The sequence below is a fragment of the Ictalurus punctatus genome, chromosome 8, assembly GCF_001660625.3.
Source record: "Ictalurus punctatus breed USDA103 chromosome 8, Coco_2.0, whole genome shotgun sequence".
NCBI lineage: Eukaryota > Metazoa > Chordata > Actinopteri > Siluriformes > Ictaluridae > Ictalurus > Ictalurus punctatus.
The window spans coordinates 6,367,449-6,394,928 of record NC_030423.2 but is presented as its reverse complement, the minus strand read 5'-3'; the positions used below and the strand labels follow the sequence as shown (position 1 = coordinate 6,394,928).

Here is a 27,480-nt window from a genome sequence, read left to right as displayed (position 1 = left end):
CAGGGAGAGAAAGAACGGGATCCGGGTGATCCATCATGGTGAAGTCAGCTGTCCTGGGCTGCCTTCACCTGGGTCATGCGATCGAAGCCACTGCCGCCCACACTTTATTATTGCTCAGCCAACAGTAATTGAGTCACCACAAGGGGGAAGAAGCAGCTGGAGCAGTAGGGGAGAGAGGGGAAGAGAAGAGACTAGCTAGCATACAGGTGACGTTAAATGAGAAATCATTTCTCTGCATGGCGCTACATGTCTGGTAAATTGTGGTGACAGGGTTGATGTGTGCAGATGGATTTTACCCTCAATTTCAGTGAGTAGTGGAGGTTTTAATCCTCTACTTCTGTCTGTGTCTCTCTCACTCTCTCACTCAGTTTGTCCTCTGCTCCCTCTAACACTCCCAGCCAGATATTAACAGCACCGGCCGCTGGGCCCGGCTGCTCATTTCTGCACTATCGATTTTGCCCTTTATTGAGGTAATAACAGTTTGTTGACGGCACTTTTCTCAACTGCTGGACTAAATCACAGGTGAGGGGCAAGCAGGGAACAAGGCAGTCTAACTTGTCTCACTCAATTCTTTGGCAAATCTGTGGACATGTTAGGCAATCCCCTAAAATGGTGATACATGTCAACTCAGCTTAAGTACTGCTTTTTTTTCCTGTGGCTCTCCTTAGGATGTTAGCTTAAGAAATCCGTTTAATTTTCAGTTTAGGATTATTAAGTAGCATAGTACATAGCGCAACATGAGCATGAATTGCTTAATTTAGCTTTATTTTTAATGTTAGACAACAGCATTCAGCCAGTTTAAAGACGAGCATTTAATCAAGAATTGTGTGCATATTAAAAAGAGTGAAAGAGAGATAGTCATTTGAAAGAACAGCCCCTAATTGCTTAGTGAGTATTTGTGTCTGAATCCAGAGACACAGCTCCAGTCAATGAGTTTGGCTGAAGTCCAGTGTGGCCAGTCTGTGGGCTCGTTCCTTCCCTCTCCCTCTCTCCAGTCAGTGTTTGTTCCACCCATTTTCCCTGTCACTTCACATCCACCTGATCCCCTCTTGGCCACCTCTAAAGGGCCTAGGATTCAATCTGTGCTCTGATGAAACAGTCCTCACCACTGGGGAGTAGCATGCAGTGTTTTCCTTCATCATACTTCTTTGGCAAATCAAGACAAATGCTACACAGGGTCTGAATGTGCATGCTTATAGTATTTCAAACCAACTCACTGTTAAAATGTGTAGATGCTAATATGCAAGTGTCAAAAAATGGTCTGAAATGTACAGTTGGGTTACTGTTTGAGACAGTATATTCCAGCTGAAGCAGTTTTGATGTTTCTGCATGTTTGGTGGATATAGTCGTCACTTGCTTGCTGTTCAGATGCAGGCCGACAGGTTGTTATTGACTTTCAAAAAGTAACCTTTTAAGTCTGTAGAGACAGAATATGAATTATGCAAGGGAGCCAGACTGGTTAAAGAGTAAAGGGACTGATATTTGTGATGGACATAAATTGACAGGCTGAAGACATGGGAATGGAGAGAGGAGCTCTGCAATTGCTTTCTAGAGCATTTATCTCCACAATAATACAATCAGTATGATTAAAAGGATCACCTCTAGAAAAGTCATAGCATGTACTGCATCAGCCGGTTTCCCCCACACAGAATGGACATTCTGCACTATTTCACATATGATAGATTGGGCCTCTGACATCATGCTGGCAAGACTGGGTTAAAGAAGTATTAGAGAACTAAAGCATTATATGACAGTCTCCTCTTATCTAGTAATCCATCTATCCATCCATTTTTATACTACTTGTCCTACAGGGTCACGGGGAACCTGGAGCCTATCCCAGGGAGGTTGGGGCACAAGGCGGAGTACACCCTGGACAGTGTACATCCATTGCAGGGCACAATCACATACACACTCACACACCCATTCATACACTATGGACAATTTGGACATGCTAATCAGCCTACTATGCATGTCTTTGGACTTCGGGAGGAAACCAGAGTACCCGGAGGAAACCCCACAGCATGGGGAGACATGCAAACTCTGCACACACACAGGGCAGTAGTGGGAATCGAACCTCCAACCCTGGAGGTGTGAGGCAAACATGCAAACCGACTAAGCCACCATACGTCCTCTTACCTAGTTATGCTGAACATAATTATTTATATTTTTTATACGGCATTATTAAAGAGTTAAACAAGATTTTATAAAGCAGGAAGAACAGTCAAACAAAATCACTTAATTTAAGAAGTTTTTAAAAAATGATCTTACCTTTGGAAGTTGTAGGAAATGATTAAGACAGTTGTTTTTAGCGGCTAGGAATTATGTGGCACTGTTCCTAATTGCTTTCATACATCATAGTGTCATGATTCAGGACAATTAAAAACAGTGTCAGCCCACAGTATGACTGGACTATAAACTACACTGTCACTATGGGACTAGGCTTTTTATAAGTTAAATAATTTTTTAAGCAATAGAAAACTACACATGATTCTATGTTCTGCTGCATATTTTTGCTATGTGAATAACAGTGACTAAGAGGCTAATAGAAATCTGTTGATTGTCACTGTAAAGAATAGCTCACTATATGAGAGGTCTTATTCAGCAGAAGTTGCTGCAGCTCTGGTGGGTATAAACAGGCTAACACACCGGTGTGTGTGGTCACAATTTGATGCCAGCATTCAAATTCACAACTAAATAGAATCTGTGTCCATATCAACCTCTTTTCAGCATGCTATATTTCTTAATGCTGCCAAAATAAAAGTGGTATTTGGATATTTGGATATTTATTTCAGGTGATGAGTGAGATGAGATTTAATCTAGAGGAATTTATCCACCACCCAGAACCTGAGTAATGTTTTTGTTCTAACAGAAAATTACACAGCGATACATTTGCAAAGGAATGAGTGCTGGATTGAATTTGTCAGGTTTTTTTTTTTTTTTGCTCTATTTTTTTTTTTTTACAGGCCTAGGTCCTTAGTAAAAGTCCAGACGGTGATGTTTTAACATTCCTGATGTGATATGGCCATTATTTCATCTTATCAGCAATACTTTCTGTGTTGGGCATGTATCGTTTTACCAGCCATCATCATTTTACACACAGAAACAGATTGGATGTCCAGAGTGCAGTAATGTGTAGGTTGGTCACAGTGCTGAGGCTGAGCCTCATATCATGCATTATCAAAACACAATGCCTGAGGGTTGTTAACCTACTATACTGTTTGTATGTGTGTGTGTGTGTGTGTGTGTGTGTGTGTGTGTGTGTGTGTGTGTGTGTGTGTAGTAGTAGCTTACATGTAGGTATAAACACAAGAGAAAAAAATTTTCTTAGCTAAAAAGGGCCACAGTCATAGTTCTGGACTGAAGTTTTATAACTGTGGGTGTTTCATGCTTCAGCATGGCTAGAGAGTTGAGTACAGAGCAGGAAGTAGAGCATCGTCAGGATAATGATGGCTCTGACTGATAGATCTGCGTGTCTGTGTGCAGACACGCAGATCTAGGATCGGGTTTCTTTCCTGTTTACCGCTTTCGGCTCTCAGCTCTCAGCCCTTACTGGAAACCCTTCTGCTCACCCAGGAAATGGGCTTTGCTTCCAGACACAGGGCCACCACATACAGCCCTCTGTTAATAGCATTTATTTGTTTATCTGGACCAACTTTTGGCCTCTTCCTTATTGGATTTGGACTCTCAACAGATCCCCTCAGTGATGGAAAATGGATACAACCCCGTTATAAGCTAGCGAGAAAGGGAGAGGGTAAGAGGAAAAGAGATAGGTGCGTACAGTAGAATGAGAAGTAGGATGAATAACACAGTCTGGATGCAGCAGTGGATCCAGCTGTGGGCTAATGCCTCCCATCCCTTATGTTCTTCTCCTATCCTGGGAAAGGACTGACATAGAGAGTGCATCAAATCTAGAGAGAAAAGCAGGCGACCAAGGCGGGCATCCATACAAAAGCAGCACTTTAGCCCTCCCCAGGCCCCCATGCACCTCCTTCAATCACCCAGGCCAGGCTCCCCCCACTCAAGCATCCCTAACGAGGGGTTAACGCAGTGCCAGCACACCCATTATTGAGTGAATTTAGCACCTCGGACAGCGCACTAAAAATCTTTATTGCTTCGCTGACCCCCTCGTCATGATCGTGCCTGCATGTTGTGGGGGTGGCAGCAGAGACGGACTCTGATTGAAAGGCAATATGTCAGCTAGCGGGCGGGCACACATGCTCGGGGGCTCGTTCACAGCGAGGGTTACACACCGAGGGTGAGAGCAATTTTCTGGTTGTCGCGCCCCAAGCACATTTCCTCAGCCCCGGCACATTAACTTTTAAAAAGGGTTCCACGGGAGCTCCAGGCACCTTCTTCGCCTATGAGGGGAAAAAATGAAGAGGAGTGAGATGGAAGGGAGAGTGAGAGAGGAGAAAGAAAATGAATACAGAGTAAAGAACACAGTAAATAAATGTTTAATGTGTGGGAAGGTATGGTAATAAATAGGCTTCTGGTTGAGGAGCTGAGACTCAATTACCTACAAGAGAAGGGTATTATATGTACACATCCATCCCCTCCCAGCCAATAGGGCATTTATTTACCTCTACAAGCATGCATTCATCTGTTTCACTGTGTATTTGTATACATGTATTATACATATAATAGACCTTATTAGTATTGGATGAGGAATGGAGGTTGCTCTACAGTAAGTGTGTTATGAGGTTTAGTGTATTGTATGGATGATTCATGCATATGGGACACACACAGCTGGGGACACAAGTATGGGTTGGAGTGCAGGCAGGACTCTGAAAAAGAAACATATAAGACCCTTAATATGGCATAATCTATAGAGGGTCTTGCATGTTATTTACATGTTTAAATAAATGTAGTATTGGCCAGGATTGGTGGATTTGTGGTACATATAACACTCTTCTTTTGCAGGCAACAGATAGACCTACATGACACACAGTTATTCTTTGATCTATCACACTGTCAACTTAAAATTGTGCCATTTCAATTTGTCTTGCCCTCTGCTCTCCTTAGGGTTTTATATATATATATATATATATATATATATATATATATATATATATATATATATATATATATATATATATATATATACTACTGAATAGTTACAGTGTCCTTACTTTATTTTTTTAAGTATTATAAATTAAAAAGGTTTACAATAAAGAATCAGTCACTAATCAATATAACTACAGTATTTGAATTGTTTTTTTGTCAATAGGAAGTGATTCTGAAGAGAGCAGCAGACCTTGTAGAAGCCCTGTATGGGATGCCTCACAATAATCAGGTGTGTAACCTCCTCACCAGGACTCACAACCATGTAAAATACAGAAGACAAAAAAGATACAAGCAGAACAAAGCAAAATACAAAATGTAGCCATCTTTAAACATGATGTACTTTTACAGTCAGGCTGACTTCAGAGGAAAGGTAAAATTTATAAAGACAGTGTATCATGTCACATTGTACAGTATTTCCCTAGTCTCCACCAAAAAGTCGATCCTTATGTACACATCAACATAACTCATCAACATAACAGAAACTTCTCTATTGTTGGTTGAAAGAGCTCAAGGGGCCTCTTCCCTGCAGAGAAGCAGTTGGCCACTCTTGTAAGGCAGGTCATCGATTGCAGGGTTGAGTGCTGAAAGTGCAGAGCTGCTGAATTATTTAGGATAGTGAATGGGGGTCTGCCTCTGGTCATGTCTGTCTCAGAGGAACCTCTTTCCTATCCATCTCACCTTTCCCACAAATCCTCAGACCTTGTCATTTATCATACAAATATTCTTATAAGGACTCAATTGTGGGGGTAAATTGTGAGAGATGTATGTTCAGTGAAGCGTGCCGGATCGCCTGCTGTTTATTTGTAGTGCTTTGTGCTCATCTGACTGATAAACACAGCTTTATTGAGCATGGGGAAGATAAATCTATTACTCATAATTTCTTTTATCCTATCCCACATTATCATCTGTCCCAGTCCCACAGACGTACTGTATACTCCAAACACACACATTACAGCTTCAGTCTTACATTTGACTTGGTTTGCAGTATCATATATTTGATTTGATGTTCGTATAGCTTGTTCTGTTTAGTTTAACCTTGATGTCAGTGTTGCTCATGACATGACATGGTGCTCATGACAGGAGATCATACTGAAGAGGGCAGCTGACATCGCTGAGGCGCTCTACAATGTACCACGCACCCACAACCAGCTCTCCGGTCTAGCAAACAGTTCTGTGCACACTGGCATGATGGGTGTCAACTCTTTCCATGGCCAGCTTGCTGTTAACGTCTCTGAATCCACACAGGGAGCCAATCAGGGTAAGAGGAGCCGCCCACAGTCTTCTCTCTATTCAGTAGCCAAAGAAAGAGAAACAACCATGGGAACATTGTATGTAGCTCTGAGCCAGTGATGCTGTGCTAGCGTGGTGAGAGAGCTGCAACCAGAAGGAAAAGCGAGCCTCATACTCTGCTCTCAGAATTTGTCGTCTCCTTTTGCTCCCTCCGTGACAGTGAGTGATTTGTGTTAAGTCAGCGGTAATCTATCAGGCGTAGGATGAAAGTGTTGCGAGCAGAGTCACGATGTGTGCTGCCTTTTGTAGCAGACAGCAGGGGACTGCTGGAGCATGAACTTCCTGCTGCTTTCACCCATGTCAACGTATAATGCATTGATGTATATTTATAGTCCATGTCCCTTTTCCTCCTAACCCCCTCCCACACTATATATATGATTTTTATTGGTCTTGACCTTTTTATTGACAGAATTGGGGGAAATGCAGACTTGGAAAAATTATACAGCAGTTCCTGGATAACACAGATCTCTGTGACAGGGGAAATTCAGAGCAATCTGTAAATCTGTAAGAATCTAGGCTTTCTTCATCATTATGAAGATTTCAGCCAATGAATGGACAGACTATTGCTGTTACTAAATCAGTACTCAACAATCAACTATATATATATTTGGTGAGCCTTGACCCATCCTTGCTCTTGAAAGACTAGGCCTTTTTTGGAGCCTCCCTATATGCTATGATTAGACGATTGCCTCACCTGTTTCACATCACCTTTTTATTTCAACTTGTCACATCGGTATTAGTCATAAATTTCAAAATAAACATTTGCCTTCAAAAAACTATGCAGTTGATTAGGTAAAACATCAAATACCTTGTCTTTCTACATTGTTTTTTTAAATACAAGGCAAAGTACATTTACAAATCACTCCTCTTTGTCCCGTTTTTCGGAATTGTGGTTATATATTATTTTGTGGTTTATATATATATATATATATATATATATATATATATATATATATATATATATATATATATATATATATATATATATATATATGATCCTCTCTTTAACCATTTAATCACATTTGTGTGTGTGTGTGTGTGTGTGTGTGTGTGTGTGTGTGTGTCAGGTTTCAGTCGGAACACAAGTAGTGTGTCTCCTCATGGTTATGTGCCCAGCACTACGCCCCAGCAGAGCAGCTACAGTACCGTGAGCACGAGTATGAACGGTTATGGTAACAGCGGCATGACCACGCTAGGAGGATCGCCCAACTTCCTAAATGGCTCAGCTGCCAATTCCCCCTATGCCAGTGAGTACAAGCCACCTCTCTTTTCTCTCATCCAGTTCCAGAACAGAGTCCATTCATATAGTCAATGCTAGAACTTCACTGATAACTGACCCTCCAAGCAAAAGAACTGATCAGAATATTATATTTCTGTAGCTGTGGTTATACACAAAACATTTCTGGTGTGTGTAATAGAAGCCTTTGTTACTTTATTACTGGAGGCCACTTGACCCAGCAAAGAGATTCAGCTCTACGACAGGGACATTAACTATGAAGCCTTTTACATTGTGGTGTGAAACAAACAGTAATGGTCTAATGGTGAAATACGCAGATCCATTAGAGACAGCTATGATAAAGCAATAGATAAAGCTATTACTTTGTGTATGTGTCTATAAGAGCAGAGATAAATTTACACCATTTCTTTGCTGGAGCACACTCAACCATAATGTCCAGCCATTCATATAACACCAATCTTCTACCATGGCTTCTAAATTAAAGAGCCTTAATTAAATCAATAAACTAATTGCAGGAGAAGCAATTCAATTTAGAAGCTTTGATTCGTACATGTTAACAAGTATTTTAACAGGCTTGGTGACTCTGCACAGACACTTTCAATCGATGTGGGAGGGCAGACTTCAGAGGCTCCAATTTTCATTAATTGATCAGCAGGGCCTTCATAAACGGATTATGACATTATCAAGAGACTTTACATGGGAAAGGGTCATAAAATTTTAAGCATAGTATAGTAACAACAATAAAGGCAGAAGATAATTTCAGAGACAGGCTGAAATATAACTGTGACAGTAAAAGCACTGAAGGAGAAAATGTTCTTTGTGTATTACAAGAAGAAGGTGCAAATAGTGACGGTCAGAGGACGGGCCAGGATTATACATTAGGCATTTGATCTTCAGAGTTAGTGTTTTTTCATCACTAATTGGCCTTGTAACAACTTTATGTATGTAACAGTTATATAAGATGTTTCAGTGATCATGTACTTATTATCCTGGTTGTGCATAATGACTCCAGTCTCCATGCCTCACATTGGTCTGTATGATGTAGGACTATAAGGCATGTTCTAACCCATCCACTCATCTGTTTTCCTCTATACCTCCCTCTTTTTTCTCCTCAGTCGTGCCCTCGAGTCCCACCATGGCCTCCTCCACCAGCCTGCCCTCCAATTGCAGCAGCTCCTCAGGCATATTCTCCTTCTCGCCAGCCAACATGGTGTCGGCTGTTAAACAGAAGAGCGCCTTTGCCCCAGTGGTGCGTCCCCAAGCCTCGCCACCTCCCACCTGTACCAGTGCCAACGGCAACGGTCTCCAAGGTGAGGGTAGTGTCAGGCTCTGCAGAAACACACAGCATAATGTGAAAATATGGATATAAGCTTTGCACATAGACCCTTTAATCCTTATGCTATTTTCAGGTGAAGATGGCGACAAAAATTTATTTTACACCATGTGGTTATCTCATTCAACATGAACTGAAATTAAAATTGAAATATCACATTTAAACATTATTATTATTATTATTATTATTATTATTATTATTATTATTATTATTATTATTATATATTTTTGAATATAATTTTAAAGGCACTGGTTTATGTAAATATATAACATCATATTGTTTACTCGCTTGTCAAATATCTGCCACCAAGCCCATATGCTACATAGTGCTATAACAATGTTAAAAAATTGCATGGAAATAACATTTGTTGGGTACTTTATCTGACTATAAATAATTGCATTATTTTTATTGTTGTTATTATTATTATTATTATTATTATTATTATTATTATTATTATTATTATTATTACAGCGTCATCAACAACAACAACAACAGTAATAATAATAATAATAATAATAATAATAATAATAATAATATAGCATTTCTATCAAATCAAAAGAGATGTCCCTATAGTGAACAGAGTGTTAATATTAATATGATGTACTTTATATTTCACTACATTAAATAGCACAAATATTTTTGTTAATTAGAGCTTAATGAAAGGACCAACTCTGATTCTCAGTTGTATAAATTACTGTGTAACTTAGAAAATACCACATTAGTATTATCTTGTACTAACCTTCTGATCTGTGGCCCTAATGTTAAACCTCTCTCTCTCTGTGTCTCTCTCTCTCTCTCTCTCTCTCTCTCTCTCTCTCTCTCTCTCTCTCTCTCTCTCTCCCTCTGTCCCAACATAAAAAGTAACACTGTTCTTATTTTCCCTTTTTTTCCCCACTCGATCCTTCCTGTGACCCTTCTCCCTCTCCATGTCTCCAGTAGATCAGTCTTTTGTGGACTCTAGCAAGTATTCCACAGCCAGCTCCCTGCAGGGACTGGCCTTCTCCTGAAGTATGTGACATCTGTATCTCTCTCTGTCTTTCCCCCTTAGTCCATTAGCATGCCTGTCATTTTAGCCTTCTTTGCACCCTACTCTTCATCACCCTACTCTTCCATGCTTCTCTCTCCTCTGCTGGGTTGCTGAGGACAGACTGTCCATCACTGTCAGCATGCCATTTGTGTTTACTTTCCTTCATGACTTCCTGTTTCCTGTTTTCTGCCCCTCGCTGCAGTTTCAGAAGTGCTGCTTGCTAATCCTGTTCTCAGTTGTTTTTGTATGGTCTTTTTTTTTTATCATAGTTTCGTATACCTAGTGTATAGTCACCGCACATAACCTCAGTGATACTGCATTCATTGTACACTCAGGCCTAATTTTACTCATTTTCTCTCCCAAATTGTATTCGGATAAATATGTGCACAGTGAGTCGGTGTGTTGCAAAGTGATATTTACAAAGATAATTGTCTGAATGACACAAATGGGGGAAGCACAATTTAAATGAGATTTTTGTATATTTTATATGTTTTCACTAGCCACAGGGGGTACTGATCTCAAAGAGCCTCCTGGAAAAATAAAACTGAAACCAAAACTCATAACACAGATTAAAGGTGATAAGATACAGTATCTCACAAGAGTGAGTACACCCCTCACAGTTTTGTAAATATTTGATTATAACTTTTCATGTGACAACACTGAAGAAATGACACTTTGCTACAATGTAAAGTAATGAGTGTACAATTTGGACATTTTCACTTAGGGGTGTACTCACTTTTGTTGCCAGCGGTTTAGACATTAATAGCTGTGTTGAGTTATTTTGAGGTGACAGCAAATTTACATTGTTACACGAGCTGTACACTCACTACTTTACATTGTAGCAAAGTGTCATTTCTTCAGTGTTGTCACATGAAAAGATATAATCAAATATTTACAAAAATGTGAGGGGTGTACTCACTTTTGTGAGATACTGTATGTCAAAAACTGTTCAAAATAAACATGAATGTGAAAATAGTGTAGACGTGAGTGTATATTGTGTTATGCAGGGTGGCTTGTTAACACAGTATAGCCCCGCCTGTCTTTCAAAGATAAAAAATAAAAATTTCAGTTTATTTTTTCCATCCACCTTGTCTTATTTCTGGTTAACAAATGTTTAAAAGAGTATTATTTTGGATTTTTGTGAGACTGAGTGCAACAGCACCACCAGCGGTCAGGCGAGAGTATGGGCTGACTGTAACAAGCCCAGCACTGTAGATTCATGCAGCCAATCAGTAGCAGTCCTGTAACATGATTACATGCCTCCTAGTTTTAATCTCCATATAGTCTAATATCTTTCAGCCTGTTTTAGTGACATTTCCATTATGCATCCTCTGTAGGAATATGAAAAAGTGAATGAATATGAAAAAGTGGATTATTATTAATGATCTATTATTATTTTTTATTTTTTTCAGTAAACTACGTTTGGAGGAAAAACTAAAAGTTGGTGTATTGAGTACACTGTCTAATCAAAGTACAAAAGGACACAAAAGAACAGATAACCATAACCATAAGTTTAGTGCTTTTTGTTTCAAAGAAAGGATTACGAATTTTCTATTTACTGTGTCTGGTATTCAGAGGAAACACAGCATGAACTCAGTAGAACATTTTGTAATAATAATCCAGCTGCTTGGTTTACTAATTTGCCCCAAAATATTTACAGTCACAGCATTAAACAAACACCCAGAGAGACTTACAGATGATGATTATGATGATGATGATGATGATGATTATTATTATTATTATTATTATTATTATTATTATTATTATTATCATCATCATCATCAATGACACTACAGACCATGGTAGTAAATTATCTTGCAAGTATTTTTGTGGCTATTACCATGTCTGCATGTGTTTTACACTCACAAACCTTTAGTAAATCAAGGCCTCAGACTAAGTATAGACAGGAAATAGTAACCCTTAAGCTTTCACACAGTGTGGTCGGATAGTCTGTGCTGAGAGTTCAGTGTAAAAGTAATTGAGTCTGATAGGCAGACAGCGCTTATCATGGTGTAGTAAGTGCTTCCTCTCACTGTGTACAGCACCTATGACCCTGATGAGGTGCAGTTCATCCTCCCCACCCTTCCACTGAGCTAGTATGAGGCACTCAAGTAATAGGCTGGGAATTAAAGCAGAGTATGGAGGGCCGATCAATAGGGCGCCAATATGGTATATGAAAAATCACCAGTAGTGTTGAGGTCTGTAGAGCATAGAGAGGTGAGGAAATACAGCATGATCTCTCATGTGGGGAATCTTACATTCCCCTCGCTCTGCTTCAAAATTTATGCAACTTTTTTTTTTGCCTGTATTGCTGGAATCATCAGCTTTATGAGCTTCTCGGACCTGTGAGGAGCACATGCTGTTTGTCTGTGCTGGAGGTATTTATGCAGGCAGTCAAGTTAATGACACTTAGAATATGAATTTACGATATTTGTTTATTTATTGGTTGCAGGTTTGTTTGTCATTTGACACATGAAGGAATAGATGAACAGCAAATGTGATCTAGTCTCAGGGGACAAGGAGTAGACTGTAATCTGTCTTATTCACTTTATTCAAAGCAATTGAAATGGTGTTTCTGAAAGGCATTCCCTGCAATTAAATTCGACCAGCACATAAACTTAGCAAGATCTCAGTCTTTTGACCATTGGAATACGATATTAGTCTCCTCTAGCCATAAGAAACTAGGTCCTTGTGGGAGACAGACATTGTTTAATGTATTCCACAGCACTCTCAAATTATAGCTCAAGCACGGAGGTTGTCCTATAGTCTTATCACTAATTGTGTAGATGAATTGTTCACATAATGGGTCCCTGATGGAGGAGGGGAACTGATTTACAACCATTAAACCGAGTTATTATTTTTCCTGACAATTGACTCTAATTAAACATAGAGGACATACACAATTGCGACAGATCAAAGAATCATATAAAGTCTCAGTGTATGCAAAACTGCGATTTCAACGAACAGCAAGCAAGACTCAATATTTTTCACTATTCAAAGCAATTCAATTCAATTTTATTTGTATAGTGGTTTTAACAATAGACATTGTCTCAAAGCAGCTGTACAGAAACATATAAACACAGAATGCAGATTTTAAGTGTGTGAATTTATCCCTATTGAGCAAGACAGTGGCGACTGTGGCAAGGAAAAACTCCCTAAGACCAACCAGAAGTAGAGCTTTCAGGATGGATCAGGCAGATCCAGAGAGCAGAAAGGGTCAGGATGACTGGCATCTCCATAATATCATGTGTAGCTCGACAGAATGGGAGAGGGTGGTAAAAAGAGGGAGAGATCATTAGGTATGCTTACTATTGGATAATGGATAAGACTGTGTACTTTGCATTAAAAAAGTCTATTCATGGTAAGCTTGAGTAAACAAATATATTTTCAGCCTGGACTTAAACACTGAGACTGTGTCTGAGTCCTGAACACTAATTGGAAGGCTGTTCCATAACTGTGGGGCTTTGTAAGAGAAAGCTCTTCCCCCTGCTGTAGCCGTCACTATTCCAGGTACCAACAAATACCCTGCACCTTTTGATCGAAGTAGGCATGGCAGATCATAAAAGGTCAAAAGTTTGTTCAGGTACTGTGGTGTGAGACCATTCAGTGCTTTATTAGTATATTATAATATTATACTAATAATATAATAATATAATAATATACTAATATTATTAGTATTTTATAATCAATGCGAGATTTTACTGGGAGCCTATGCAGTGTGGATAAGCTCAGGGTGATGTGGTCATATCTTCTGGTTCTAGTTAGGACTCTAGCAGCTGCATTCTGGACTAACTGGAGTTTGTTTATGCTCCTCCAGGAACATCCAGACAGTAAGGCATTACAGTAATCTAGTCTAGAGGTTACGAAAGCATGAACTAATATTTCTGCATCATGTAGTGACATTATATTTCTTATCTTAGAAATATTTCTGAGATGAAAGAAGGCTTAGTCTCAAATGAAAGACCGGGGTCAATAATTACTCCAAGTTCTTTTACTGCTGTACATGATGAAACAGAAAGGCCATCCAGAGTTATTATGTAATCTGAAAGCTTACATCTAGCTGCACATGGTCCCAGTACAAGTACTTCTGTCTTATCAGAATTAAGTAGAATGACGTTAATACACATCCAATGTCTAACGTTCTTTACACATTCCTCAACTTTATTAAACACTATAACTGACTCATTCACATGGTCTCCTTCTGTTGTCTGTTTTTTCCTTCATTCCCATTGGATCTTTCTTTGGTTGTCAATGCATGCGTTCTACAGCATGTGCCCGCAGTTTAACGCTCTTTCTTTCTCCTTTAAGTATTTTGTTCTGTTTTCCTTTGTATCATATTTCCTTCTTTACAGTAATAAATAATTATTACACTATGTATTTTATAATCAATCAGTGGAATAGTTGGAATCTAAGCCAGAATAACTGTGGGGCAAAGAGATTTCGATTTGTTCATTTCATTTAAACAGCGTGTGCATACCAGATGCTCAAACTGCTTTTATTTGGAACTGTTACATGGAACTAAACACTGAAGTAAGATGATACATGACCTAAAGGCCTACATTCTCTCTCTCTCTCTCTCTCTCTCTCACTTTCTCTCACTTTCTCTCTCTCTCTCTCTCTCTCTCTCTCTCTCTCTCTCTCTCTCTCCTGAACAGCGATCACAGGGATGATCGTTCCTCCCATGTAGTGGCTCCCAGGCTGCTGATGAGACACGTTTTATATCAGCTCATGCTCAAAACCCCCTCAGCCTGGACCCTGAAGGTCTGCCTGTCTCCATGAGGACAAGGAGAACAAAAAAAGAAAAACCCCAACTTTGAAAACTCAGGCCTTTTTACAAGGAATTTGAAATGAATGGAAAAGTCTGGGGTGTTGGTTTGATTTTTTTCTAAATTAATTTTTAAACTCGAAGTCGTTTTGAAGTGAACATTATATGCGTTTTATACAGACTGTACCATACACATATGACACTATGAAAGCAGTTTCATCTGTAATGTTCCTGTTGTATAGCAGTGAGGGGGGAAATGCAGTTCTGTTTAAAAGGTGAATTTGTTTTATGTTTTTGAGATGTTTAAGAAATTTATAATACTGAACAACTGTGTAAACAGGTGTTTTCTGTACAAACAAATTGAAAATGAACTCTTTATCATGGCGCTAGTCCATGGCCAACAAATGAAGTTTGCCGTACACGTTGCTTTTTGTTTTGTTTGTTTAAGTTTTACCACCATATTCAGTCATCTTTTGTATTGGTTGTCCAGATACATGCTGGTTCGATAATCTGTCTTTATGGACAGGAGAACACAAGAAAAAAAGCAGTCATGAGTTGATTTTCATTAGCCCACTGTGAAGATCCCAGACCCACATCCTGCTCCCAGGGAGGAGTGCTTGGGGAATAGAAATTTTTTAATTAATCCATATTTATATTTGTACAAAAATAATTTGCTGCTTATCAGTGCCAGAATATGTACTACACAGCAAAGAAAGTACACTATGTGTTGCTATGCTGTTAGCTTTGAAAATATTTTTTACACGTCCTGAAGGATGTTTGTATGAGGCAACATAATGAAGTCATAAGAAACAATCTATATGAATATGAATTTGAATTTGAACAGTTGTTGGTTTAGTTCAAATGAAAAATAACAAAATACCACAAGCCTGTGATTATTACTTTTTCTCCGTGTGTCATCTTTGCTGTGAAGGATCAAATGAAGGGAGGCAGGAGAGGAATGCACGCCTGTTCTGGCTGCTAAAACAAACATGAAGAAAATGAACAGAGGATGTTGATATTTAGCTGTAACATCCTCTTCTTCAAAAAGTGTTAAACATTCAACTAACGACCATTTAATCAGCTCTCTCTGCTAGTCAATTATTTTGTATATATGCTTTTTTTGTTGCAAAAATGTTACATATATTTATATATTGAAATGTCTTATGGCAGCTTTTCAGTTTAGTATCACCAGTGATCTGTACTCTAATCTGATCTATTCTAAGCTAACCCTCTCACTGACTGTAGTAAGGAAAAGCAACAGGAACAGGAAACCAACACGAATCTGCAAATTAAAACTAGGTTCTGTAAAATGTTCATGTACATGATGTATTTAAAGTTTGTACATTGCTTTTCTGCCCTCATTTGATTCAAGTGTGGAAGTTTATATGTGATTATGTGCCGTTGTATTCGCCACCTTTGTCTTTGTTTTTGAAATGTACTTCATGGATTGTTTCTATTTACTTTTCAGGTTTGCCATGTTCTCATTTTTAAATTACATTCATGAAAAAAAAAAATCCATTGTCTATTTTTGAACAATTTGTAAGTTAAAAGAATTTGTTTCATTTTTGGCCTTTTTTTAATGTATGGAAAAAGTAGCATCTTATTCTGATAGCATTTAGTAGTGTAGATTTTTAAAATATATATATATAAATATATATATATGATGAATATATAAATCTATCTTTTTTTGTTGTTGCTTACAAAAGTTAATACTGTTAAACTAATAATATGCATGGGCTCTTCTCTCCTGAGAGTGACAGTTCCATTTTGTGTGTTGAAACCAGAGGGGATTTTTTTTTTTTTTTTTTTTTGATGAAATATGAAAATACTTTCTTTCTCTTTTGGGTTTACTTTCCTATGCTTCTCTATTCTTTTTATTTGTTAATTATTTATGCCTGCTTATATACCTGTATATTTCTGTCTTAGTCTTTTCACTTTACCAGTACCAGCAGTTTAGATGCCTTAACAATGCAAGCTAATAAGCATACAATCACTTGCACAGTCCCATCACCACCATTCTATAATGCCATCAACTTTCTTATGGGACAGATTTCTGACATAAAAAAAAAGCACAAATTGGGCAGTTTTACCTAAATACTGTTAATAAAACCCCGCTAATCAAAGCAGGGAAAGGGTAAATGAAGGGTTTGTGTTTTTTTGTATTGGTTTGGAATATGAAGTATAATGTGGAAGATAATGTTGTGTATGGAGAGACTGTATGATTCATATTTAATGTGTATTGTAGCTATGTATTTTGCAAAGGGAAATGGGGTGCACTTTATTATTAATTTAAAACAAAAAAAAACTGCCTTTTTAATTTTGTTTGTTTTATTAGTGTGTGAGTGGGAAAACCCTAAAAAGCCATATCATTTAAGCCAGAAGTTCATATTTAGCTTACAGAGTGCCGATATGATGGTGTAACTCTGCAGATGGTAGCACACTTTACTTTGTGCGTGTGTGTGTGTGTGTGTGTGTGTGTGTGTGTGTGTGTGTGTGTGTGTGTGTGTGTGTGTGTGTGTGTGTGTGTGTAATGCTGTCTTAGTGCTCCATTAAGTAGCACTGACACATTTCGCCCTCTGGAGTGAGAAGTCTGAATGTCAGAGCACAACATGTTGCCTCTCAGGCTCTTACGCTAACTGTGTTTGCTTTGCTGTTAACCCTCTTTCTTCTGCAAGCCAAATTGCCTGTTGGAACAATATTGCCAACAGAGCCCTGAGTGTTTAGGCTGAAATGTGCGTGGCCCTTTGTGAGCAAAATAAAGTGCTGCTTTCTGTAGTGTGTGTTACCGTCAAACAGAGAATATGGCTTTTCATGAACCAATGTTGAGTTTGTTTTTCTCTCTCTTTCTCTCTATGTGTGTGTGCTTGTGTGTGTGTGTGTGTGTGTGTGTGTGTGTGTGTGTGTGTGTGTGTGTGTGTGTGTGTGTGTGTGCGTGCATGTGGACATTTTGACAGAAGCCACTGATGAAAAAGCAGTGCTTGGGCTTGTCTATCACATTCTCACTCTTTCAGAGTGGAACAAACTTTTCCTTTCATATGAATTATAAATATATGGCTGTCCTACAATGGCCTCTTTGTACACGTTTCCATCTTTCTGATCAGGAGGAACAGCTGATAAAGCAACAAGCATTCTACATAACACAGTACTCAAACCAAAAAAGCTGGTTCCCATTTTTCCTTTTCCTCTAATCTTTTCTCTATTTTTTGTTTGTTTGTTTGTTGTTTTTGTTGTTGTTGTTGTTTTTGTTGTCATGTCTTTGAATGGATCCACACTGAGCAGTTCTGTTGACAAAAACTACTGTATAGATTGTTATAATTTTTTTTGGATGAAGGCTGTAAAATAACTTTTAAAATTCACAATATTAAATTAAAGTTACTTCTTGTCTGTGATCTTGCAAGTATCCTTTTCTTGTTTCAGGTAGTGCTCTTTTGATACACGTATACATGGATTCCCAAACTATTTTCATCTATAAGGTTTTGCCCTCTTCCGTTTTCTGATAGACGCTTATAAGTCCCTGAATGTAAAATCATTACAAACACTTGTTTTGGAGCTTAGATTCTCCACATGACCCTCAATCCCCTTCAACATCCCTCCATACTATTACTACTGATTTCTCTTAAAAAACGAATGTTTTTTTTATGAACGTCCCCTAATGTTAATGATGGGCTCCAAAACTTATTAATTGACCTGCACGTTTTGTTTAATTGATTCATCAATTGCATTTACAGTCATCAGCAAAAATTAATCCTTTTTTTTTTTTTACTTTGCGTAACTGGTTCAACACCCTCTTGTTGTAAAAGTCGTAAAGCTTTTTTACTGAACTTGACCCCAATAGGTGAGCTTTGGAGTGAGCTGCAAAGGAACCCTGAAACAGTAATGAAAAGTAAGTTTGAATCATTAATATCAGTTAAAAAAAAAAATCAAAGCACTGCCTGGTTTCAGCACTATAGGGATTATTGTTGTTTGTACATCTGATTTGTACTAAATAAAGAAATGATATAACTAAATGACTAATTGGAGGAGGGTCAAAAAACCCACATGAGAAAAACATTAGTATTTTAGAGTAAATTTACTATAGAAAATGTAGTAGAATTCCTGTAGTAAATACTATCGTGTTCTTGAACCTTACTATAGTAAAAATACTATAGTAAATTGCAGTGATATGTGGTAATTTGTTGTGGTAACTCTAGTAACTATAGTAACTATAGTATAAATATAACCATAGTAACTATAGGAAACTATAGGAAAAAAAAAAAAAAAAATACAGTCATTACTGTAATAAATTTTCTAGAACTGTACTATACTGTACTACAATATGTGTGACAAAATTCACAGCACAAGTGAATGTTGTAAAAAATTTTAGGGCATTATAATGAACACTAGAACACAGTAGTATCCCATAGTATTCTATAGTAACTCTAATATTTAAAACTGTTTATCAATCACTATTTATTTATACAGTATGCAGTAATATATATTAACAAAATGTAGCAAATACTATAATATAGTACATTATAATAAAATTTACTACAGTGTACCATAGTAAATACTAAAGTATACTACAGTATTTTTTCATGTGGGAATTGAGCAAGAAGCCCAGACTTTTACAAGAGAGTCAGGTTTTTAATCATTTACATAACAGTGAGATGATTTTATAGATTTAATATTACACAGTAAGTTAGTTCTGCTGTTTTAGTACACTAGTAAACTAAATGAAGAATAAAGTGATGCGGTGCATGCTTCCTTCTTCAGCTTTATTGTTCAAACAGCTGCTGTGTGGAAGAAGGAGGAAGAGCTTTAGATAGCCATTAGCTAATGGATTATTGAGACACAACCACCACCCTCTTCACCTCCCGTCTGCACCCCTGCCGAGAGCCACTTAACACACAAAGCCTGCTTTAAACATTATAGATCCCTGGTGTGATATCAAGCAACCTCCTTCTGTTCTCTCTCTCTCTCTCTCTCTCTCTCTCTCTCTCTCTCTCTCTCTCTCTCTCTCTCTCTCTCTCTCTCTCTCTCTCACAGAAGTTTATATGCAGGTGAGTGCTGATGTCACTTATCACTGTTGACATTCACAGACAGATTCTTTATAGAGCTGATTTGACCAATCATTGGTAATGACACTGTTGATTACTTTAAAACTACATTTATAAGGGTGTTATCAGAGTCCAAATGTATGACTTTTGTTACAACTTTATCCATATTAACACTGCAGTTCTTACAATAATATCAATATAGTATATTGTATACAGTATTATTATAATATAAATATATTCTCACTCTCTCCCTCAGTCTCTCACTTATTCACTGTTATCAGAAAACAACAAGATTAATAGCTATCTAATATTAAAATAATATGTTTAATTTATGTAGCATTTTTCCAAAGGCCAAGGACACAACAGAAATACAAGCAACTCAAAGCAGTAAAGCAGCATTATAAGGTACAAATAAAAATAACACAGAAGAGAATAGTGTTGACTGAAGAGCTATATTTTACTTTTAAGAACACTAAGTTGTAGATTTTGAGAGACAAGCTAAGTATTCAAGTTTAGGTTAACTTTATTGTCATTCATCCACATACAATGTATAAAACTGAACAAAATATCATTTCTCTCAGACCATGGTGCATAAAAAAAACAAAGAAAGAAACAGTGCAATGTAACAAGACAACATATATGAGGCACAATAGTACTACAAGGAATTGAAGATGCTGTGTGCACACCGAATATAAACATATTTGCATGAATTTAGATATTTAAGCAGATAAGTGCAGCTGGAGTGGAATGCAACAATGGATAATATGTAGCAGTACAAACAGTCTGTGTGTGTGTTGGGGGGGGGGCTTCATAATCGAGAAGGCTCTGCATGCACAGCGTGTCCAAAAGGTGTCCTGGACGGAGGGTAGAGAGACCCCTATGATCTTCTTGGCTGTCCTCACCATGCGTTGTAGGGTCTTACGTCAGATATTTTGCAGTCCCCAAACCATACAGAGATGCAGCCTGCCAGGACACTCTCCAGAGTGCCTCTGTAGAAGGTGGTGAGGATGGTCAGTGGTCGTCTGGCTCTCTTCAGTCTCCGCAGGAAGTGGAGGTGTTGTGCCTTCTTCACTGTAGAGTTGGTCTTGAGAGACCACTTGAGTTCATCAGTGAGGTGCACATGGAGAAATTTGATACTCCTAACCCTCTCCACTATGAAGCCTTTCATAAGCAATGAGTGGAGTCAGTCGGCATCCTCCTAATATCTACAACCATCTCTTTTGGGGTTTTTTTACATTAAGAGACAGGTTGTTTTCACTGCACCATCTCACCAGTTGCTCCACTTCCTCTCTGTATGATGTTTCATCATTTTCACTGATAAGGCCCACCACTGTCGTGTTGTCACCGAACTTGATGATATGATTGGATTCAGACTTGGCAGAACAGTCATCGTGAGCAGCATGAACAGCAGTGGGCTGAGTACACAGCCCGTGGGGGGGCAGCATGATGGTGCCTGATGTTCTGCTGCCGATGCATACTGTCTGTGGTCTCTCTGTCAGAAAGTCGAGAATCCAATTACAGAGGGAGGTGTCAAGGCCCAGGACGAGGAGTTTCTTAACCAGCTGCTGGGGGATGATTGTGTTGAATGCTGAACTAAAGTCAATGAACAGCATTCTAACATAAGTGCCCTTAGTGTCCAGGTGTGACAGTGAGTGTGAGATGGCGTCATTGGTGGAGCGGTTGGGTGGTATGCAAACCGGAGTGGGTCCAGTGAGGCAGGGAGGGCGGATTTGATGTATCTCATGAATAGTTGTTCGAAACACTTCATTATAATATGAGTCGGTGCCACAAAGCGATAATCATTAAGACATGTCACCATTGAATTCTTTGGCACTGGGATGATGATGTTTTTTTTAAAAGCTTGTGGGGACTACAGCTTGGCTCAGGGAGATATTGAAAATGTCTGTGAGGACGTCTGCCTGCTGATTAGCACAGTCCTTGAGTATGCGCCCTGGTATGTTGACTGGACCTGCAGCTTTGTGTGGGTTAACTCTGGACAGGATCCTCCTCACATAAGAAAGAGTACTTGCTCCTTGGGGGATTGGGAAATCTTACATGCTGGTTTGTCATTTAGAGCTTCAAACCATGCATAGAAGTTGTTAAGCGTGTCAGGGAGGTGTGTGTCACTAATATTGGCCTGTGGTGTGATTCTGTAATCTGTTAAGACCTGGATGCCCTGCTACATGCACATGGTGTCTCTGGTATCACAGAAGTTTTTGTTAATCCTCTGTGCATACTGATGTTTAGCTTTCTTGATGGCCTGGGAAAGCTCAGCCCTTGCTGTCCTGAGAGCCGCTCCATCCCCCAACCTGAAGGCAGCGTCTCATGCCCCCAGCAGGGTACAGACTTAACCCTCAGCCATGGCTTCTCGTTGGCACGTGTAGTGATGTGCTTCACAACAGTGATGTCCTCAATGCACTTCTCTATGTACTCAGTCACAGTCTAATCCCTAACCCTAACTTTCCTCATTCACAATTCTTCAAATCCCTAGATGTTGGGATGACTATTGGTTTAAAATCCCGTGACATTCTTCAGGTTCACTTGTGTTTCCCTTAAACCTGGCCATGACAAGTATCAGGTTCTCACAGCACTGAGGAATATATAGCCAGCAGTTGCCACTATGGAAGTGTTCCTCACTACACAAATATCCCTCCCCGGGCAGCATACTTTCACTTAATACTTGGAGATCAAGAGAACTACATACCATGCAGGAGCTAGCCTTGCCTGTAGCAGCAAAATAAATTTAGAAAAGCAGAGCGTCTGAGGCTCCCTGGATGAACACCATTGGAGGATAGGGAGAGCTGAAAAGTGCCTTTGAGGGGGGAAACAGGAGTCCCACCAGGGAACTCAGGTAGACAGGAGAAAAGGGCCAAAAAGGGATGAGCAAGACAAAGATGGCGAACTTAAGAGGTGTAAAAACGAGAAAGAATAACAAGGCAAGAGAGTGGAGGGGAGCTGCCAAAAGAGGAAGAGAGAGTGAAAGAGAGGGTCCTGTGAGATCTGTGAGATCAGAGGGAGACGTTGGAGACAATGGGGGAAGGCGCCAGGAGAGAAAAGAAAGCGACCAGAATCGGTGATGGAGGGGGTACAGGTGGTGGTTGGAGGGGAGGGTATTCCCAAGGGACACATGTCTGTCAGTACACAACACAAAAACACAGGGGCCAAGTTATAGAAATGTGGATGATGGGGAGAGTGATGGAAAGAGGGGGGAGGGACAGTGTACCAGGCCTTGCCTCTCTTTGCATCACACATACTGACGCTTACACACCACACATACACATGTGGTGAAGGCGTTGCTTGTCTTCCTGTGTACATGGCACTCTTCAGATACATCTTTATAAAGAGCACAGATGAGCTGGTGGCTGGTGGCATTAGGTTTAACAAAACATGATGGGACAAAAAAAAATGCCAAGAGTTATTTACTGTCCTGGTTGTGACTTTGGTGTTAAAATCTTCTGTTTGTCCAATTTTCAGTTAAAATTTTTGGACAATTTATATCAATAACATTTATGCTTTCACAATATGTAAAAAAAAAAAAAAAAAAAAAAAAAAAAAAAAAAAAAAAAACATAAAAAAACCTCAATTTATTGATATTTATATTCATATTTTAATTCAGAAATATATTTCATCCTTTTATTCCAAATATATTAAATACTCAATTTCTTGCATTTTCCTTTTTTTTTTTTTTTTTTTTTTTTTTAGGTAGAGGCACTTTTAAATCTATATCTATGTACATTCAATCTATATCTACAGCCATATCTTTATCAAGTTCATTTCAAAAACATTATGTTGAATTGGTAGTTTACTTAAAATAAACTGCTTTGCATGCACAGTCTTCCCTGCCTTCAGAAAAGATACAGTTAAATAATTTCACAAACCAGCTCATAGACCATAAAGCTTTTAGGCAACATTTTATCCATAAAGGATGCAAAGTATTCACTTAACATTATTGTATGAATCAACTGTACAATGAGTACAATGCATTTGTATAAAAAATGTGTTATAGAGCACTGCAGGAATAAGTCATGAAACCCGGAAATGTGTTAGCATTTTAGCACTTAAGGTTCCATCGTCCCAAATTCAGTGGGTTTTTTGAAAGGGTTTTTGGTTAAATGCCTGAAATAAGGGTTGTGGTTAGCACAAGCTCAAGATATTTTCACATTTTATTCTACAACATAAAATACATCAATAATACCTCATTCATGATTTTGTTAAGCCTTTATGTGTCTTGATAAAGACGGTTGCAAACAAGTGGCTAAATGGGACTACAGAGGTTGTCAGGGACATTAAACATTATCGTGCCGAACAGGAAAACTCATCTACTACAGCCTCATTGTGTTTATACTTGCGCTCTTGCAAACTATTCCAAGTCAAATTTTCCAACTTGTAGATTTATCAATTTGTAGCATTGCCCATTTGTCAGAAGCTTAATGGTGGTGATGTTGAAGTCATGTGACCATGGTGTAGTTTGTTTATAACCTAACTTTTTACTTCTGCCGATTGTATTTGGGCTTCAAAATTCATAAAAGTTGTGTTCAATTGTGAAGATTGTCTTAATGAACAAAACATGTAAGAATCATAAACTTTTGTTGGTCACAGAGCTTATTTTCTGCAATACTCCAGAAGCCAATGGAAAAACCTATTGGCTCTTTGTCGAGGGAACCAGGTTTGGCCTACAAAAATACGTTGCCCCTGCAGTACTCTATTGTAATATGGAAATGAATGTGCATATTTCATGATCTACTGACCCATTTGCATATTTGAGTAAATGGTTAATATATAATTAATGTTAAAAAATGTTGTATTGTTGTATTTAGCAGGTAAGTTCTATTCTGATATGAGGGAAAAGAAGAGAAACACAGAAGCAAATCTGAAGCTGCATGCTTTGTGTGTTTTATGACCTCAGATTAGCCTGTCAAAGAGTCATATTTTCACTTTATGCATCCTTGCATGGTTTTGTCCAATCTAGATTTGTGAAAGTGTGTCTATTTTGCACTGTAGACACTTTTTCTCTTCTTATGAATGCAGAGAGATTTATAGCATTATAGAAAGATACAAAGAAAAGGGCAAAGACATAAATTGAGATTTACTTCAGAGCTTCATATCTGACCATTTTGGGGCTGATAATGTGTGTATTGCATAAGCTCTTTTTTTCCATTGTCTGCTACTAGATCAAGGCATCTGGTACAAATAGGTGAATTTTTTATTTGTGGTTTCAAACATACTATGGTACGTGTTAAAGCTGTGCGCTGCCATGCTGATCCTTATCAAGGACTTGTAGTTTGATGACACATTCAGATAGAAAACCAGAAATTGCATTCATTTATTTTTTTTCATCAGTATGGTACACTGTGGGCAGCCCATGCAGTTAAGTGAATTGGCTGCTCTACATTGCCCGTAGTTGGGAGTGAGTATGTAATTGTATGTGAGATGCCTGAAAAAGACTGTCTTCCCAGTCAGGTGTATTCCTGTGTTATTGCTTATGTTGCTGTGGGATTGAACAATTGAACAAATGGGCAGTTCACTGTGGCCCAGTTTTCCACCACATTCACACCTCAGAAACTTGGGCATCACAAACTCTTATTTGAGTGAAACTTAATAATATTAAATGCTTAAATGAAGGAGCATTTAGGAGTTTTAAAGAAACAGGCAAGCACATATCTAAACTTTATTTTAAGTCTGTTTAAAATCATGAGTTATGGTCATGTGGTTTACATGGTCATCTCAGTGCGTTTATCTGGGTTCATCTCAGTACATTTATCTGGGCTTTTGTCTGTATCTCATATTCTTGCCCACTCAAGACCTTGCTGTATCTGAATTGAAAACGAAAAAAGAATCTCTGGCTTTGCAGAGCAGAAAGGCCAATGTGAGACTTTTTAATGGTATGTGTTACACTGCACAGGCTATGGGGTGCAGATGTAAATTTGCCTGATCTGTACACCCACAGTAGGTGCTGCAATGTGCCCCCAGACACTGAAGCATCTCTTGTTGGGTTTGATTCATATTCTAATTGGCATGGGTAATTTGCTGTGAGTTGTACTTAATGAGAGGTCTGAGGGACCTAATGGATGATGGAAACTGCATTTAGCTGCTTAGCTCTCATCCATGCCACCAGCAAGGGACACATGAACTCTGTTAGATAAATTCATATTATATATTTATGGGCCTTTTTGGACGAGGTTTTGTTTTGTTGTTTTTTTTTTTTGTTTGTTTGTTTGTTTAATCTGCATATATTACCATTCTTTTGATTGCTGTGGCTAAAAAAAACAAGCATTTCTTTTCTCATAGATGTAGTTGCTGCCAGTTGGCAGTGATTCAGCTTAGAGAGATGGCTGTGTAATGCATGCAGACCCATTAGCACAGGTATCAGTGTGTTTTTAGCAGTTTATTTATTCTTTTTTTCACTGTAGTAATTATTTATCTGAATGTGTTTTTATGATTAAAACACCATGGCTTCGATAAATGGACAGAGATCACAGTAAATACACAAAGCTAAGTGGTCAGGTCATGGGGGCGTAGCAACAATACAGTATATTACATCCAATGTGTTTGATAGCTGTCACGGTTTAGTGATTTTGTCTTTAGCTTTTGTGATGTGCTATGAATGAAACATTTATCTGCAGCTTTTGATGAATTCAAACAATTAGCCTACGTACAAAGTTCTATACACACACATATTCACGGAGAGAGAGCGAGAGAAAGAGAGAGAGTGAGGGGCTGGGGTCAAAACGTGATCACCTGTGAGTAATGGCCAACATTTACCACATCATCTGGCCCACATAACACTGTGAACTCACAGTGATGAACTCATCCAAATCTGTCAAAACATAGTCACAAGTCACACAGTCACAAGACCATGCTTAGCTCAAACTTCAAATGACACACAAGCACCCTTTGCATTTGGGCCATTTTTAACCAGATTACAAATACGCTTAAAAACTCAATACAATTACCTGACCCTTATGTACTTACAAACCAAATCCTCTGCTATCTTAATACCATTGATGAAATGTACCTGGAAAAGTGATAGTGTAGTAGTGTAACTCATTTAAGGTCCTAATAAAAGGCTCCAATTTAACCAATTCACCATACATTTCTTTGTCTTCATTGTGAAACTACTGAATATTCCTGGTTTATATTCATGTCCTTAATCAGTGTTGCACAACAACAGTCTCACACTGTTCTGGCTCTGAAGGACGTGTGCACAGGGCCACATCAGCCCTTGATTCACTCCTAATGGGGTCACAATGGTGCCATGTTCGGCTGACTGGAATCTTGTGCATCCAATTGACAGAAGCACGTTGATTGATGCTTGGTGGCGGCTTCACATGTTATATATTCTATTCATTTAATTAAGTTTCCTAAGCATCATTAAGTGCCATTATATTGTAATGGGAGAAATGCAGAGTCACAAGTCAAGCTAATTTGTGATTAATGTTGTGTATCAGTGAGAGCAAACGGAAGATTTGCAATTTAATGAGACAATGCTGTATTTAAATGCTGAATTGGTAAAAATGCAAACAGTGACAGAAATTAAGGCAATTTAATCAGAGTGGCAGTGAGTTTCACAAAACATAACAAGACCACTTACTCTTGACACAAAATATGCTCCAGTTGGTCTTAAACCAATATACAAAAGCCTGTGAATGGAATCCAGGTTTATTAGGGGAGACAGCGATTTGAATGTTTTATCAAATTTATGTGCCTTTAAGACTCATTTAGTTTGTA

At 38.5% G+C, this 27,480-nt stretch overlaps 2 protein-coding genes across 7 annotated transcripts in view; both read left to right on the top strand.

The window, feature by feature from the left end:
* Positions 1-18,105, top strand: part of ebf1a (EBF transcription factor 1a) — a 143,734-nt gene extending 125,629 nt beyond the window's left edge. For 2 of the 6 annotated variants that reach the window (XM_017474868.3, XM_017474869.3), the window contains 6 exons: positions 5,228-5,293; positions 6,145-6,322; positions 7,422-7,601; positions 8,707-8,901; positions 9,861-9,932; positions 14,607-18,105. In XM_017474868.3, coding sequence (XP_017330357.1) covers positions 5,228-5,293; positions 6,145-6,322; positions 7,422-7,601; positions 8,707-8,901; positions 9,861-9,931 — 690 coding nt within the window. In that variant the 3' untranslated portion in view covers position 9,932; positions 14,607-18,105. The remainder of the gene's footprint in view (positions 1-5,227; positions 5,294-6,144; positions 6,323-7,421; positions 7,602-8,706; positions 8,902-9,860; positions 9,933-14,606) is intronic. The other 4 variants (XM_053682111.1, XM_017474870.3, XM_017474873.3 and 1 more) reach the window with 2 other exon arrangements.
* The window catches only part of mid1ip1l (MID1 interacting protein 1, like), a 183,181-nt gene continuing 165,664 nt past the window's right edge, over positions 9,964-27,480 (top strand). Inside the window, exon 1 of the mRNA XM_017475216.3 lies at positions 9,964-9,967. The gene's annotated coding sequence lies outside the window, so the exon portion shown is untranslated. The remainder of the gene's footprint in view (positions 9,968-27,480) is intronic.